The sequence below is a fragment of the Vanessa cardui genome, chromosome 6, assembly GCF_905220365.1.
Source record: "Vanessa cardui chromosome 6, ilVanCard2.1, whole genome shotgun sequence".
Lineage (NCBI taxonomy): Eukaryota > Metazoa > Arthropoda > Insecta > Lepidoptera > Nymphalidae > Vanessa > Vanessa cardui.
This window is the reverse complement of record NC_061128.1, coordinates 7,862,742-7,879,356: the sequence shown is the minus strand read 5'-3', so window position 1 is coordinate 7,879,356 and position 16,615 is coordinate 7,862,742. Positions and strand designations below refer to the sequence as shown.

The window sequence follows — 16,615 nt, the reverse complement described above, 5'->3', positions numbered from 1 at the left end:
CCGCCAAAACCATGCGGAGATAGTAGTTTGGAGTCAAATCATTTCATTCAGTATTACAATATTATGCAATGCACTACTTGTGGAGTTTATTATTATTCCGTTAAAGCGACCGGGTTAAGATTTGCAGACGACCTCATATTACTGTTATATATTTTCTTTGAATTTATTCATGGAAGTTAGTTTTTCTTAGCAGCCTAGTCTAGGACGAGATATTGTGTTGAACCGAAGTGTAACACTTTTACTTTACACACACGGTACAGGGGGTGTGAAATCTGTGCGCTTATACATATTGTTGTGGTAAAACCTCTTTACAAAATGAAGCACTATAATTTATGAAGCTGTTGCGTGACCGTATGCCGTATGGTGAATACATGTATCGATGTGCTTGGTAAAAAACGTTGCAAATGAAAGCATATTTTCATCTTAAATTACAATATTTCACAAAATCCACCATACCACTTGGTGGTAGGACTTTTACTTGGTGGTAGGGCTTTGTGCAAGCCCGTCTGGGTATATACCACCCACTCATCAGTTATTCTACCACCAAATAACAGTACTCAATATTGTTGTGTTTCGGTTTTGAAGGGTGAGTGAGCCAGTGTAACTACGGGCACAAGGGACATAACATCTTAGTTCCCAAGGTTGGTGGCACATTGACGATGTAAGGAATAGTTAATATTTCTTACAGCGTCATTGTCTATGGGTGATGACCACTTACCATCAAGTGGCCCATATGCTCGTCCGCCAACCTAAACCATAAAAAAAATCAGCTACATATATATTTGGACTCTTTGATCATTAGCTGAATCGACTGACATAAGCTAAACTAAGATTGATCTCACCAGAACGCGATAAGTTAAAGGAAAAAATTAAAAGTATTGTTTTTTTTTTCAACATTTTTTAGTAGCTGACGCTATTGATTAAAAAATTGTTCCTCACTATAATTAAAATGTTTATAATGAATCACAATACACTTTATTTCACACCAATACAAAAAGTTCGATCTTTGATGGTGGGATTTGGTTTAGAAAAAAATATCTCTTGTAAACCAGAAATAAAACAGCCATCCCATCTTTTAGTCGAATGTATGTCTTATAATAATAACAAAAGAATATGCAATGTAGTTAAAACGTTAAAAGAATGTTTAAATCAAGTAGGTTATTCCGAAACCCTAAAGTTTTTTAAATTAATTTATGTTTATAATATGATATAAGAATTGTTATGTAACTGCGGTCGCTAATGACCTTAGATGTTAAAAAGCGATCTAAAATAAATAAATTAAAAAAAATAGCCATAAAATGTACAAATTAAAATCGGTTTAAAAGTTTAGTTTTCGTAACAAATGTGACGTCTATTTCGATTTTGTATATCATTTTGAACAAGATCACTATGAAAAGTAATGCCACGTTAAAAACACACACTTTATTTTGAATCTCAAACAAGTAAATAAGTTGTGTACCTGTATTTAAAATATTAAAAAATAATGTGAAAATACTGTATATATTTCATTTAAGGGAGTATTTATTATTTTTGTTTTTTCCGGTACCTTTCAGCCAACACAAATGCGTCCGAATAAAGATAATGAAATAAACGAATGTCTTAAACTCTTATGTGAGTGACAAATAAAACACCTTTAACAGAGTGACTAGGTACCCGGGTACCTTCATATAGTTTATACGTAATGTAAACGATCAAGATCTCCTTTTGTGTTACACGTACTTTAAATATTAATATTGTATTTAAGCTAAACAATTGACAATTTGTGGCGGTCAAAGCGGAGGTGAGGTGGAGTGCGGTATATGGTTCGCAAAGCATCGTATTTGAAATTTAACTGTATACGTTTGTTTCTATTGTAAGAGTATATTTATAACTTGTGAGTTTATAATATATCATTATGTATAATGGAGCACTCTCTCCAGTACTCACGAGTACTCCCTTCTCAACAAAGATCACATGTTAGAAGATAATTCAAAAGAATTGCTAGCGTTATTAGCAGAATCATAACAGCAAAATATAAACAGAAGAGTGACGAGGATGAGTTTGTTGCTTTTATATAATTATGATTATAAACATGATTAAATGCCTTGAGCCAGAAGTAAAAGTCGAAAATAAGATTGATTCTTACGATTCCGCTGCGAGTTTTGAAGGGTAATCGCTTGAAAATATTCTTATTGCAAAAACTATTCCTTAGGCGTGTGATGCAAATAATTCTTATTTCATCATTTCATTCATACGGAGAAATATATACAGGAAAGTCATGTGTTGGCATATGTCAAATAAATGTTGGAGAATGTACTGTATTAGATCTCATGGCTACCTCACAACACACAAAGAGGCACTCGATTGTGAGTTTAAAATATGTTTTGCTTTCCAAAAAAGTGTTGTAAGTAGTATACTTGGTCTAAACATTCAAAAATATATAATTTATAAATAGTTAGAAGCTCTCACAAAGTCACAGCTACCGCGGTGTCCACCCGGCGGACCAAGTACTTTACGTACTCTCAATGTGATGGCAAATAAGGGTGGTTATCTTGCAGTCTGAGTGAGCTCTCAATAATTGCTACTTGGAATAAGTATATCTTATACAACATAGATATTCTTATTTTAAATATTACTGTTTAACGTGCTGTAATATCAAATTCCACCAAAGTCATTAAATGTAAAAATATGCCAAGTCCCTCGATGCAGTCTTTCCATCGTAAAAAGTTTTGAGATCTCATAGAAGCCAAGTCCTATTTATATTATTTTGTAGTTATAAATCAACATGTAGTAACTATATCAATAGTTCCTTTAAGGAAAATTAAAAATTAATCAATAAATTCCACAAATTAAAAGACTTTTTTAAAGACTGCATCGAGAGACTTGACATATTTTACATTTAATGTTTTTGGTGGGATCTCATTTAGTTTTTGTAAGTGTATTCCTTTCTTTTTTTTTAGGTGACGTCATAATTTCTTGAACTTCAGCTACTGCTTTGCTTAGAACCCATTCTTTATGTCTATCCATTTTTTGTTTTTTCTCTGAGGCTTCGTTACTCCTAAGGTAGACAAGATTGGGCGCGCGCATACAATATTTATCGCAATACAATGAAGTTTTAACTTTATTAATTTAAAGAATTATGAACTTAATGTATGAATTTGTATTAATTATAGTGTATGTATTACATTTATATTATTCTTTTCTATTCTATATATGTATTCATCCAACCGCAAATATAAAATTGTTTTCTATGGTTTATTATTTTTTAATGTTTTTTAATTATTCCTTTATGTGTGGCTAATGAGCTTAATAATCTTGGTTCAAAATTTGATGTTTCTAAGTCTACTAGAAGTACCTTAGATTTTTGTTGATCGGTCAGTGAGTCAGTGAGTAACAAAATGGTGTAACTTTGATCGACCGTAAATTCTAAACTTTTAATTCAATTGGCATGTAATTTCGAACTTAAGCTTATTCTAATGCCTACTATTATGCACCGAAAACCTAAACTCCTAGCTTTGTCCACGTAGAAGATATAGGGGAGGTGAAACAGCCGCGAATCGCTTCGAGAAAAGATGGTACGGCCGTGCCCGTTTGCTCGAGACTTGGCTCGGGCACTGCCGTGCCCCCAGATTGTGACAACCTCATGCAATGATATGCATACAGTTTTTCATTATAAATTAATAAGTAACGAGACAGATTTTCGTCTCATTGGTTAACGAACCTCATAAATCAGACGTCAGTCTTCTGACGACTGATTTATGAGGTGCCGAATAAATTCCTCTAGTAGCTCTAACGCTAGTTGCATGTTTGTGTGTTGTCAAATTAGTTGTATTTTTTTTTGTGTCACTTCACTACCGTACCTGAATTACGTTACGTAAATTTTAATTCACCATCATGAGGAAGCAAAGGGGTGATTTCTATTGCTACAATTTTTAAAAAATCAGCGCGTGTAAACCAACGGCCTTAGTTTTTTAACAGTAAATGAAACTGATTGTTTTATTATTTACTATTTTTAAAACTCTCATATAAGATTTGCTATTAAACTTAAACTGTGATACATATCTCCTTTTTTTCACCCACGGAAATCTTTAACATCGGAGGACTTGCAGGTGCATTGCCGGCCTATGAGTTATAAGTTGGCTCTTTTCTTGAATGTTCTCTAGTCATATAATTATGGAAAAACTGTCGACGAAAGTTAAGTTGAGATCGGTTCTGCGCGACAGAAAGTGATTTGAAAATAGTGCTTGTGGATTTTAGGTGGTGTGGATGTTATTTTGATGACCAAATATGTGCGAACCAGTAAATTTCAGTCACCGGGATTTATACCAACTATTTGCCAGATCTTTCCCGTGAAAAATGATGTAATGACGTAATGCAGAGTGCAAGATCTATATCTCTACGTGGAGCCAAAAAATCGTCGATTTGACTCGCTCGTACTGGGTGGCTCCAGTCCAAAGATGAGAGCAGTACTGTTTGTGGGGCCGAATTTGCGCCTTGTAAAGTTGTAGGCGATGTGCCGAAATGCTACGTAAGGAAAGCCTTGCTAAGCTACCACCAAGCTTTTAAGAACAAATAGTAAAACAGTTTTAATCATAACGCACAGCGACTTACAGCGAATATTTAATTCGATCACTCACTGTAGCATCGTATTTAAGTCATAATAATCTAATGAAAGAGTCAATTCTGTGATTTTCATTTCATTCGTTGGACAATCATTCCGATATGTCTTCTATATCTTTCTAGGTTAGGAGATCTTAATAATTAAAAAAATATATAGAGTTCAATAAGATATTTTGGACAAGACAGTTTAAAACTATTTATTTATCAGAAAATGCTGTAATAGCGTTAAGTCCGCCCTTTGTACATGTTTGATCTGTGCAATAAAGAATAATTATAAAAAAAAATACGAATTGCTCATATATTATATTATAATTATTCCTATTTTTTGCCTGCTACTCTGCGTGTGGAAATGCATTCCGCTTCCTGGTGTAAGTTTTATCGAGGCGGAGAATATATGCTATTTTTTAACATCATCAGTCTATATTATACATACTTAATGTATGTAGATGAAGTAGATTGTTACATTATGAATGAACATATATTTTTATTTGAATAGAAATTAGAATTAAATTCGTGTAGCATAATGCTTAGTATTCAATTTCTTTGAGTATTTTCAAAAACATAATTGGAATAAAATAAAACACAACGATTTTAAATAAGTTTCTAATATAATTTAATATTTAATTAAAAATACTGTAATTAAAAGTTGATTACTTATAATAAAGCTATTTAATACAAATGTAACGTTAAATAAGTTAATTGGCAGCTTATACGGCAGTGTCCCCTTGCCTAAATTAAAATATTTCTTAAAATTTCACTGAATGGATTTCAATGATTTACTATTAGTTTAAGTAGTGCAAAATTGTGTGTGATATTTCTAATCATTTTTAATTTAATTTTCTGAAGACGATTATATTAACCGTACCTTGCTATTAGTTTCTTGAGACCGCTTAAAACAAAACGAGATGGATTTAAGTTTCTTATTTTTTCATAGAATTAATTGACGGGATAATATAGCCATTTAAATTCATAGCCTTTCAGACCAAATTTAACATCTTTTTCTGTTTCAGGTTTCGGTACATCGTCAGATAGTACATCTAAAACTTCTTGTGAAATTTTAGGATGAAAACCAGTTTCATCAGCGACATAATCAACTCTCGTTCTAATTCCGTTCCGTCCCGTTACATAATAATATCCATATTTGGCACCGTTCGTGTAACCTTTTTCATGATGTCCGTGAAATCCTAAAGTGTAATTAAAGGTGTATAAAAGAGTTTTCATATCATCGTTAGTTAAACCTGCTGGCAGACCATCGGCTTCATCGGGATTTTTATGATAAATATCTGTGTTTTTATCGACTATTTGCATTTGAGCAGCAAATAGCACTGGTTTTTTAGGAAGATTGCCATTGCCTGATTGAGGCGATTCGAGTGGTTGATTGCCGTTATTATAATGTTGCTCTGGATCAACAGATTGTAAAATATCATTAAAGCTTTTGGGCTGTCTGCCTACATTAACATTGTTTTTAGGTAAAGCATTTTCTTGACTGTAATTTGGATTATTAGGATAAGATAAGTTCGACTCTTCATTATAGGCATTGTTTTCAGGTATTCCAGTGGGTCTTTTGTCAGCAAATTGATTTACAGGAACTTCTTCTTGTCCTTGGTTTTGAGAAGGTATACCTTGAGAATATTCCTGCGCTGAGTTAGCACGTTGTGGATAGTTTTCAAAAGCTTGTGGATTATTCTGTAAATTATCTTGTCCTTTACCAGATAGGTAATTCTGTCCACCGTCAGAATTTTGAGGATTGCCAGATACTTTGGGTGTTTTTAATTCTTTGGAAGGTTGATTTGTACTTATATCTGTTGAATATTGTTGTCCATTTGCTAATTGGTTAGGGTAATTTTGATCGGATCCTGTAAATTGACCATTACCACTTTGTAAGTTTTGACCATTATTATAAGAATTTCCATTGGATTGTATTTGCGTATTATAATTATTGTCCTTTTGTTCGTTATTTCTATTTACAGAACCGCCACTGGACAATTTAGGTGATGGGGTAGTGGTCGTTGGTATGCTGCAATGGGAACAAGTTTTAATAGGCCCAGGAGATAGTTCTTGTTTAAGTGGTTGTGGTTTATTATTAGATTGTGTTGTAGTTGGTGTTGTAATTTGTGGTGAAGATGGCAACTTCAATGAGTGCCCTTGTCTCGAACTCTGGTTAGCAGCAGTAGGATCTGTAAAGAAAAATATAGTATAATGTTTTACACAACGGCTATTATTTTAATATCATAAATTGAAAATAATACTTACAAGGCTTCACACGAATGTTCTTCATAGACAATATCTTGAAATTTCCATTTTCATCCGTAGCATACACAGTTACATGGTAAACGCCATCGGCAGTAATAAATCCGAACTCGCCCATAATTATTCCATTTTCATCTGATAAATAAAAAAAATGATGTTTAGTAAAAAAAAGCTAGTGGTAAAATAATATGAAAATTTAAGCGGATTAATTTGGATTATAAGTAGACAGAAAATTATCGTCAGAAGTCACAGTGTTACAAATGATTTGTAGTATTTATTGCTATTTCATGTAAATAACATTATACATAATTTTGTAAATATTATGTCAATCGGCGTCTATTCGTCTGTGACTAATATGTAAATTATTACGCAAGCAATAAAAATGCTTATACGGATAAACTATTCCAATTTACTAATTTGTCCATTATGTCATATCGCCTTTCATCCCTTTGGTAATAAGTTGTGAATGTTTTTGTTGGAATGTATACATTATTGCATAAGCATTACTTAATTTATCTTTATATAATAGAAAGTAAATGAAGGTTATATAAATCAATATTTCTAATTTAATAGACTTCTAAACTATGTTTAAGTATGTGATTGCTTTAATTGGTTACAGGAATTCAATGCTGCCAATATATGCAGATTATTTTTTATACGAATTATGATAGTATTGAGTAAATTATCTTCTTGTGTAATATATAATTTTTAAGAAAATGAGGGCAATAGGTTCTTTTAGTTTTTAAAGCTTAAAAGTAGAATTCATTTTGATCTCGATGACAAAGACTATATAAGTCAAAAGTATTCAGGAATTTTGTAACTAATGATTAAAACTTTAGGAAAATATTAAATATCTAAAAATCTAGTTTATTATTTTTAGTTACTTATTCCAAGTAATTTAAACATTATACATTCTCAAACCTTCACAAAGTTCGGAGTTTAAGCATGATAGTAATCTCAAATGATTATCTAGTAAATGAATGAAGGAATTTGGTATCATTTTAAAACCAATTTGTATTTTTTGTTTTTTGTTAACCTATAATAAATTATTAAGTTTCGTTAAGTCGGTTCTTCGTATATTTTTTACCCTAAAGGCAGTTGTCACGGATTTTATTTCATAGTGATTATATTTGCTTTAATTTTCAACTTATTGAACCGAAAATTTGAATTTAATACGGTCACTATTAAACATACCAAAATTTTGAAATAATTGGTCAATCTCCGATAATCAGTAAACGATTACGTATATCAAAAAATATTATACGCACCATAAAATGATTGGCTGTCGTCATCGATATCTTCGTTTGTTAATTTGTCTTTTTATGGTTTTATTAAATTTTACTTGACATTATTAATACACGTTCTGCTACTTTATACCTTAAGTGATTGCATTTAAACAAAGTACCACTTAAGAGTATTTATTAGAACATAAATGTTTGGCAAAACGATTGGAAGTTCTTTGGGTATATTCTTTGTGGTCCCAAATTAAATAAGTTAATAAAGTTTTTAATACTGCACATACCATAACAGGATGATACCCCAAAATTGAAATTTTTTTTTATTTTAAAACCAACTCTTAATCATCTGATTTAAAGTACAGTTCTTGTTTAGAATAAATTGTCGATCTGGCAGTTGTGACATAGAACGTAGTAATTTTTTTGAAAATCATAAAACCTTTAATTTGGTAAAATAATCATGCAATTTATTATATTTTAGGTATTAAACGAAAAGTTGTTAGCTGAGTTAGAGAGCTGAGATGGCCCAGTGGTTAGAACGCGTGCATCTTAACCTGTGATTTCGGTTTCAAACCCAGGCAAACACCACTTTATATATATGCTTAATTTGTGTTTATAATTCATCTCGCGCTCGGCGGTGAAGGAAACTATCGTGAGGAAACTTGCATGTGCCTAATTCATTTTATCGAAATTCTGGCATATGTGCATTCCACCAACCCGCATTGGGACAGCGTGGTGGAATATGTCGCAAACCCTCTCCTTTATAGAAGAGGAGGCCTTAGCCCCGCAGTGGGAGAACTTTAAAAGCTGTTACTGTTACGTAACTACTTTTTAAAAGTTGTTAGCTTACTTGATTGTAAAATATAAGGTAAACATTTGTAAGACCTTTCAAAATTCTGCCTCTAGTGTTAAGACTTTGGGAATAGAGCTTGAAATATTTCAGGAAAGTAATAATCTAATGTAATATATTTGAAAAATATATTATTACGCTTACGTTACATTTAGAGCATCACATGACAAAATAACTAAATCTATTTATTCTTTAGACCTATAAATAATAAAAGGATCTAAAATATTATTTTTATATCACAAGCAATAGCAGCCATACTAAATAGAAAAGATTTTTGATACCCTTTTTCTCATGCCTGTGTTGTTCTCCTTCAATGGTGAAACCAAATTCATATGGTCTGTTTTCATCGGTGTATTTATCAGCCTCTACTTGTATATAGCAGGCTAATATGTAAAGAACCACACAAACAGTTTTTAGTTGAACCATCTGAAAATGCAAAAAAATAAAGTTATTTACTTAACATAATCATACCGCACTGCTGTTTATATAATAGGTTATTGAAGTATTTTATCTTCGCATAATATTGTGTTTGGTTTTGAGATATTCGTCATTATTCAGATACTCAAGTACCCTGCTCGAATTTTTAAATACTTTTAGATATAATTTATTCATGACAATTTTATACGCTAGAGTCAATACAGGCTTTTTAGTAAAAAGAACGATATCCTAATACAATATTTCTTGGTATCACTAGAAGCTGATTACATCATAAATGAGTTTAGATTTCCATAAATCAAATTCTTAGGGATTTTAAATTTTTTTAGCCAACAAACAAGTACTCATTGACACTTTTTTTAAATCATACGAAAAAAATATTTATAATTACACTTACATAATTCCGGTTCTATTACGTTTACATAATTTTGTTGAACTAATATTATACCAATAGACGGATATTTGATATTAGGAGAATTGACCGTTTACGGTTTTCACATATATATAGTAATTTATATGAGTCATTGTTTAATTTTGAAATTAAAACAATTTCAAAAACTCTAGATCATTTGAAAATTATTTAGAAAATCGTATCCAGTGATTATAAGTATTTAAAAGTAAAAGATTATTTGCTAATAAAGAAGATTAATAATAATATCTGTGTACATCTTTGAAATGATCGAAGTAACTATAAAGTTATGTGAAATATTTAGTAATAGCACGGTGATGGTAAGCTTAAATCAGTAAAAAAAAGTTTTAAATCCCTGCATATTGCTTCGAAAATCGATAAACTGTTATTGAACTTTCTAGGTTGTAAATTATCTTTACGATGTATTCGATTATAATGGGCCGTGATGGCCTAGTGGCTATGAGACGTTAATATAATTATTGATTCTGAGTTCATATCCGGGGTCAGCACCATTGATTTCATATGCATAATTTGTATGGATTGTTGTTTTTGGCGGGGTAGGAAAACGGCCTGCATGTTACGGCTGGGAATTGTTCATTTATCACAACATGTGAATAGAGCAGAAATAGACATATTTTAAAACAATACAAGTTGGAAAAAATATAAAGGTTTTACAATATCAGGCTTACGACTTAAGCAAATAATTAAGCCTTGTAAAATACTATACATTTTCAATAACACTCTGATAATAATTATTTATGTTGATATTAGATATAATCTTTTGAATGTTAATTAACCTTGGGAGCTAAGATTTTTTGCTATTTGTACCCCTAATTTCGTTAGCTCAAACCCTTTCAAAACAAAACGCTATAATACTGAGGATTGTCGTTTGGCAGTAGGATATCTGATGAGTTGGTGGTCCCTTGCCAAACAGGCTAGCACAAAGACTCAAACTCAAATTAATTTTTTCAATGTAGAAGTATTACACTTACTTATTGACGGTCAAATTAAACACTACCACCGGTTCGGAAAAAGAAACACCCTGATCTGAGAAGAACTGGCGAAAGAAAGTCAGCAGGTCATTTTTTCTGTCAAATTAATTAAATAAATATTGAATATAAATAGAAATAGCCAAGAGGCGATCGTTTCACTCCCAAGGTATGCTGTCAATCTGAATTCACTAATTGTATAGTAACCTTTCGAACTCAAGCGTTCCTTAACAAATTTTTTTTAATTTGCCAACAGAAGCATTTTAAACACTTTCTGGGATTCTCTTGTAGAACCACCCGTATAAATTTCACCACAAAAGAGTTACTGACTCTATGCAGTCGAGTAATGGGAGTAACAAGATTGTGTTTGTTCCTTGTACCAATGTTATGATAAATAAAATTTTAACAAAAAGAAAAACCGACTTCAAACAAAACACTATTTTAAAACAAATGAATATGCACGAAAAAGTAATAAAAATAATTGCGTATTCAACATATTTTTTAGAGTCTTCCTAAGTTAAATGAAATGAAAAATATTAGACTACTTAAAAGTCGATTAACGATTATATCATGTAGTTATAGTTATTGGTATATTTGGAGCCGGTGTCAGCCACGGTGCCCTTGCCCCAACAATCAAAAGAAAGAAGCGATACGAGCCCCTTGATTGATCCAGTATATTATTGTGTAAAATGTAATTTGTAAAAAACATATTTGTCAAAGTATTCTCGTATTGTTTTTTGATAGATATACTGTAGGGTTTTATTGGCTGACACCGACTTCAAATATAACAATAATTATAACTACATGATATAATCGTTAATCGACTTTTAAGTAGTCTAACATTTTTCATTTCATTTAACTTAGGAAGACTCTAAAAAATATGTTGAATACGCAATTATTTTTATTACTTTTTCGTGCATATTCATTTGTTTTAAAATAGTGTTTTGTTTGAAGTCGGTTTTTCTTTTTGTTAAAATTTTATTTATTTTTTGATTTTAAGTGAAGCTGATGTTGACTAACTAATTTTTTTTAATATGGATAGATTAAACGTTCCGTTTATATGAGTCAGAAACTACTTCGAGGACAATTTCAAAGGAAACTTGCGAATAAAGCAAAAATAGACTTTCGAAAATGCGGATTTAATACGTCACGCGGCGTAAACTACAAGGATCCCTCGAAAGAGCTGTAATCGAACTCAGCAAAAAAACTTTGAAAAAGACCAACTATATTTTGTACATCATATGACATCACATCACATACACAAAATTTGATTAAAGATAGTAAGAAATTTTGCCCCATATCGCACCCTAACTGCGAGCCGTATAGGAGTTCCATCACTACATAGTATAAAACAAAGTCGCTTTCTCTGTCCCTATATCTTTAAATCTACGCAACGGATTTTGATGCGGTTTTTTTTAAAAGATAGTGTGATTCAAGGGGAAGGTTTGTGTATATAAAACATGAACAATATAGTAAAGAAACACTGATAATTTTAGAAGTTTGCGATGTGATGTCGTATATAAACAAATTCTGTAGTATATTTAGTATCAGTATTGCATCCGTGCGAAGCCATGGTGGGTAGCTAGTTAATTATAATATTCGACTATGATAATTACATAAACATAACCACATTACGGAAGGTGACTCAAATATTCAAATAACCTATAAATAAAAGATTCGACCGAGTATCGCTAACGTGCTCCTCAGAATTGTTCCGTTCCCTTCCGTTCCGTTACTTTGTCATGGATCCTGTGCTCAGAACCTTACCAAACTTTCACCAAATTACCCTTGAAGTATATATTTTATAATAAAAAAAGAATTATCAAAATTGGTTAACGTGATTTTCAGTTATTCACCTATTTGTCGCGCATATACATAATGCAAATTTAAGACTTATGTCGTTTTCACATGGATACCATCATCGGAAAAAAAAAATAAAAAAAATGGGACCCCACGGGAAGCACTACCTTTCAAACAAAAAAAAAATTATCAAAATCGGTCCACCCAGTGAAAATTTATGAGGTAACAAACATAAAAAAAAAAATACAGACGAATTGATAACCTCCTCCTTTTGGAAGTCGGTTGAAAATCAAATTTTTTAATAAAATCATTAATATTTTTCCGAACATACAAACATTACAGAGTATATATATATTGAGACAAATACCAAGGAAAGTCTCACTGGTTTTATTTTCTAGACCTTATCGTCCGCAGTATATGGAACAAATTTTTTGACACCTATAAATGTAAAGAATAAATGTAGCTTACGTAGTTCTTCGATTTTTAAAATTATAATTTAGCATTATTTTTGCATAGATTTGTTTTGCTTTCGAAGGTCAGGTTACTAAAAATTTACGTAACATATTGTCTAGCCACCTCAAATAATAATCTCAGTAATGGTATTCGTCATCAATGAAAAGTTATATCTATTTAACAATAGGTTAAATTTATACACAGATGGTTGTATTACCTGTTTGTCCAGATAAAAACGAATTTATAATGATCAAAATATGAAGAATAAAATGAATATAAAGTTCTATCAATTTAGATTATTGTAGATGATTAGTGTAAAAAAGTTAAGTTCCATTTTTTAACTTGTAACTATTAAAAAAAGTATACAAAGCAGCAATTTTAATCACTCTATGATCTACAAATAGATTCCAAGTAGCACTGACTATGTTCGATGGATAAATTATATATATTTCTTTAAAACGAACATAAGCAAACTATGTAAAAAACGTTTGTTGATTTTTCCTATAATGTGAAGTATAATTTACATTTAAATTTCATATTATTCATATTTCTAAAAAATATATGCATATCGACTAAGAGGTAATATACATATGCATACCGAAAGAAATATATTTTATGTGCGTAAACAAAATATTCGCTATATTCCGCGTGTAACTTTATTAAAGATAGATAGACTACAATTAAAATTTAGTATTTTAATTATTTGCTTCAATTCAATCCAACAAACCAGACATGTAATCGAAATGTTTATATTTGAAATTAATATAAATAATAATTTATTATCTAATAAAACAAAATATGTTATTAGAGGTACTATTAATAGAAATTTTAAATCGTTTCTTTTTGTGATCGTTTGATAAATATTTAATATATTCGTATTTAATATAAATATTTAATTTGACTATAAAATATATTTTAATAGCTAAAGAAAACTTATAAAATAAGTTGAATTTGAAGGTTTTAACACATCGTTTTCCGGATTGAAATATTTTACGTTTACGAAGCGTATTCGATGACAGCGGGGTATTAATTTAAACATCGATTTTACATTCGATATTCTTTTTATAATTCAATAGTCATTTTTGATTACTCAATTAATATATTATTTTTAATACTTCTTCCTTTGGAGTAAAATCGCATCACGTATGTTAAACTTATTTATTTATTTGTCCTTTTTTTAATAACTAGTCGTAGCAATTTTCAAACACGAGTATTTTATTTTTGTTATGATTTATTATGTATTAAAATAGCGTAGAATAGAATTATAAAGTTTCCCCTTAAAAACAATTTCATTTAATTAACATTTTCGGTCACATGAAATATCATTATTAAATTTATTAGAGAGTGATTTATTTTGCTAACATAAATCACTATCTATGTACATTATTAAATATAAATTCTATTTGGTACAGTGACGTAATAATATATGTGTATGTAAACATTTTATATATATTAATTTGTCATATAGTTAACACTTTGGTCACGATATACGATCTCTTTCATTTAACAGTATGGAATCGATCGTAAATAATTCATATTTGATTAATAAAGTCATCATCTATAAAAAAAAGATTTAGAAAAAGATTATAAGTTTTAAATATTTTTATTTTTTTAATATTTTTTTGTCAGTTAATATATATTACTTTAAATATAGATGATAAAATATTTAAAGAGTATTCATTGTTTTTTATAATACAATATTTGTGTACTTACGTTTTTTTAAACTCCTGCATGAAGAGTGTGGTATAGTCTGTTGCGCAAGAGATCACACAAGACTGTCGATTCTTTGGACAACGTAATTTATTAATACGTTTACATAGAATAGACAAGTTATACAAGGTCTATTAATTTTTTTATCATATTAAAAATATTATTGATAATTACAGTAGTGTATAGCTGGACCTGAGACGAGAATTTTAATTACCTAATTCTCAATATTTATAATAATAATAAAATTTAGATTTGATAAAGATATATTTTGAAATATTTATAAATACTTTTTTGTTTCGATAGAAAGCCAAATTTGATGATTAAAATAGTCAATGTATATTACTTTAAATATTCCATACCGTATTTGTCAAAATAAGGGGTAAAATATTGTTGCTAATGTATCGATTTCTTAGTCTCTCAGATACAAGCATTATAGAAGTATTTATCAAAGAAGTATGTGGCATTTCTGTTTGTTTATTTATCAAAAGTATCTCTTTAAATCATTGATAAGTCATCAATGTTTCTGTTTTTCACGATTTGTCTACTATACGCTTGATATTCATCCATAACAAAGACATTTAACGATTCTTTCTTAACCTTTTAACAACGCCTTAATGATTGTTTATTTCTATTTTGAGCTTTAAACTATTATAATAAATTATTACTGTAGTACAAATATTTGAGTCTGCGTGTTTCAAGTAATTTTGTTTTAGAATATTCGTTTAGGTATATCATACTTTTATACAAAAGGGGACCGTTACAATGTACAATAAAACAAGAAAGTAATATTTTGGATGAAATAAGTTTACATAACTTAAGATAGTCCTTTAGAGTACCTAATATTTACAATATAAGGTATTTATTAAGTACTTAAAAAATATAGATATACAGACTTTTTGGAAAGCGTTAACTAAAACAAGAAGAGTGAAATAAAAAATACTATAATAACATATTTTTTACGTGAAAACGTTACTGTTTTTCTTTTATTGATTTACTTCGACAAATAAAGTATTTCATTCAACTAGAACCTTCATGTACAAAATATATTTATTTAATTATTTTGCAAAATCAGAGGAATAAATCTGACTAGAGTTCCGTCTGCCATCTAGTCAATCAACTATTACTTGACCATTATTAGTAAGTACCCTTAAATTAACATATTCACATATAGTATTAATATAAAATGCGAATATGTTGATTCGTTTACTATTTACCATTATACGTCAAAAATCGACTATATATTTCCAAAAAATGTTTAGAAAATTCGTTCCATTATTTATAAATATTTTAACGTAAACATATAAATTCTATAATAATATTCAAATATAGCAAAAAAATAACCATTGGCTAAATACGTAAATTGTTTTTTTTTTTTTATTAATATGCTAATATCTATACTAATATGCGAATTATAAAAGCGAAGGTAACTGTGTATTTTGTTTATTTGTCTGTTACTCTTTCGTGGCTTTCCAACGACTAAACCTAATTTCATTAAATTTGATATGAAGTTAGCTTGAACCCTAAGCAATTCTAATTTAGTGTCTATGCCTACCATCAGACGACTAACCCCAAAACACGAGCGAATCTGCGGGCCTTAATTGGTATATATTTATTATGTGTGAATATTATAAAAGTCAAACAAAGTACCGATAATATCATATAAACAACACATAAATAATAAGTTAAAAATGTGGTCATTGCTTCAATGCTAGCTCATACACGTGTTAAGAGCGAACAAAAATACACACGTAGGGTTCTGTAATGATTTTTTGATACATGTTAATATTTGTCAAAGTTTATTAAAGTTGGTAAATTTATTTTAGGCCTATTTTTTGCAATGGCTACACTAGTTTTAAAACTGTATTCTAAATCATTAATAAAGGTC

At 29.9% G+C, this 16,615-nt stretch overlaps 1 protein-coding gene across 1 annotated transcript; it reads right to left on the bottom strand.

Moving 5' to 3' along the window:
* Nucleotides 1-5,253: 5,253 nt before the first annotated feature.
* On the bottom strand, nt 5,254-14,787 carry LOC124530440 (protein lethal(3)malignant blood neoplasm 1). The gene is made up of 4 exons (XM_047104611.1): nt 14,734-14,787; nt 9,216-9,360; nt 6,853-6,984; nt 5,254-6,776 (listed from the first exon to the last, which is right to left on the bottom strand). Exons 2-4 carry the CDS (start codon nt 9,358-9,360, stop codon nt 5,536-5,538), a joined length of 1,518 nt encoding a protein of 505 aa, XP_046960567.1. The 5' UTR covers nt 14,734-14,787; the 3' UTR covers nt 5,254-5,535.
* Nucleotides 14,788-16,615: the final 1,828 nt, after the last annotated feature.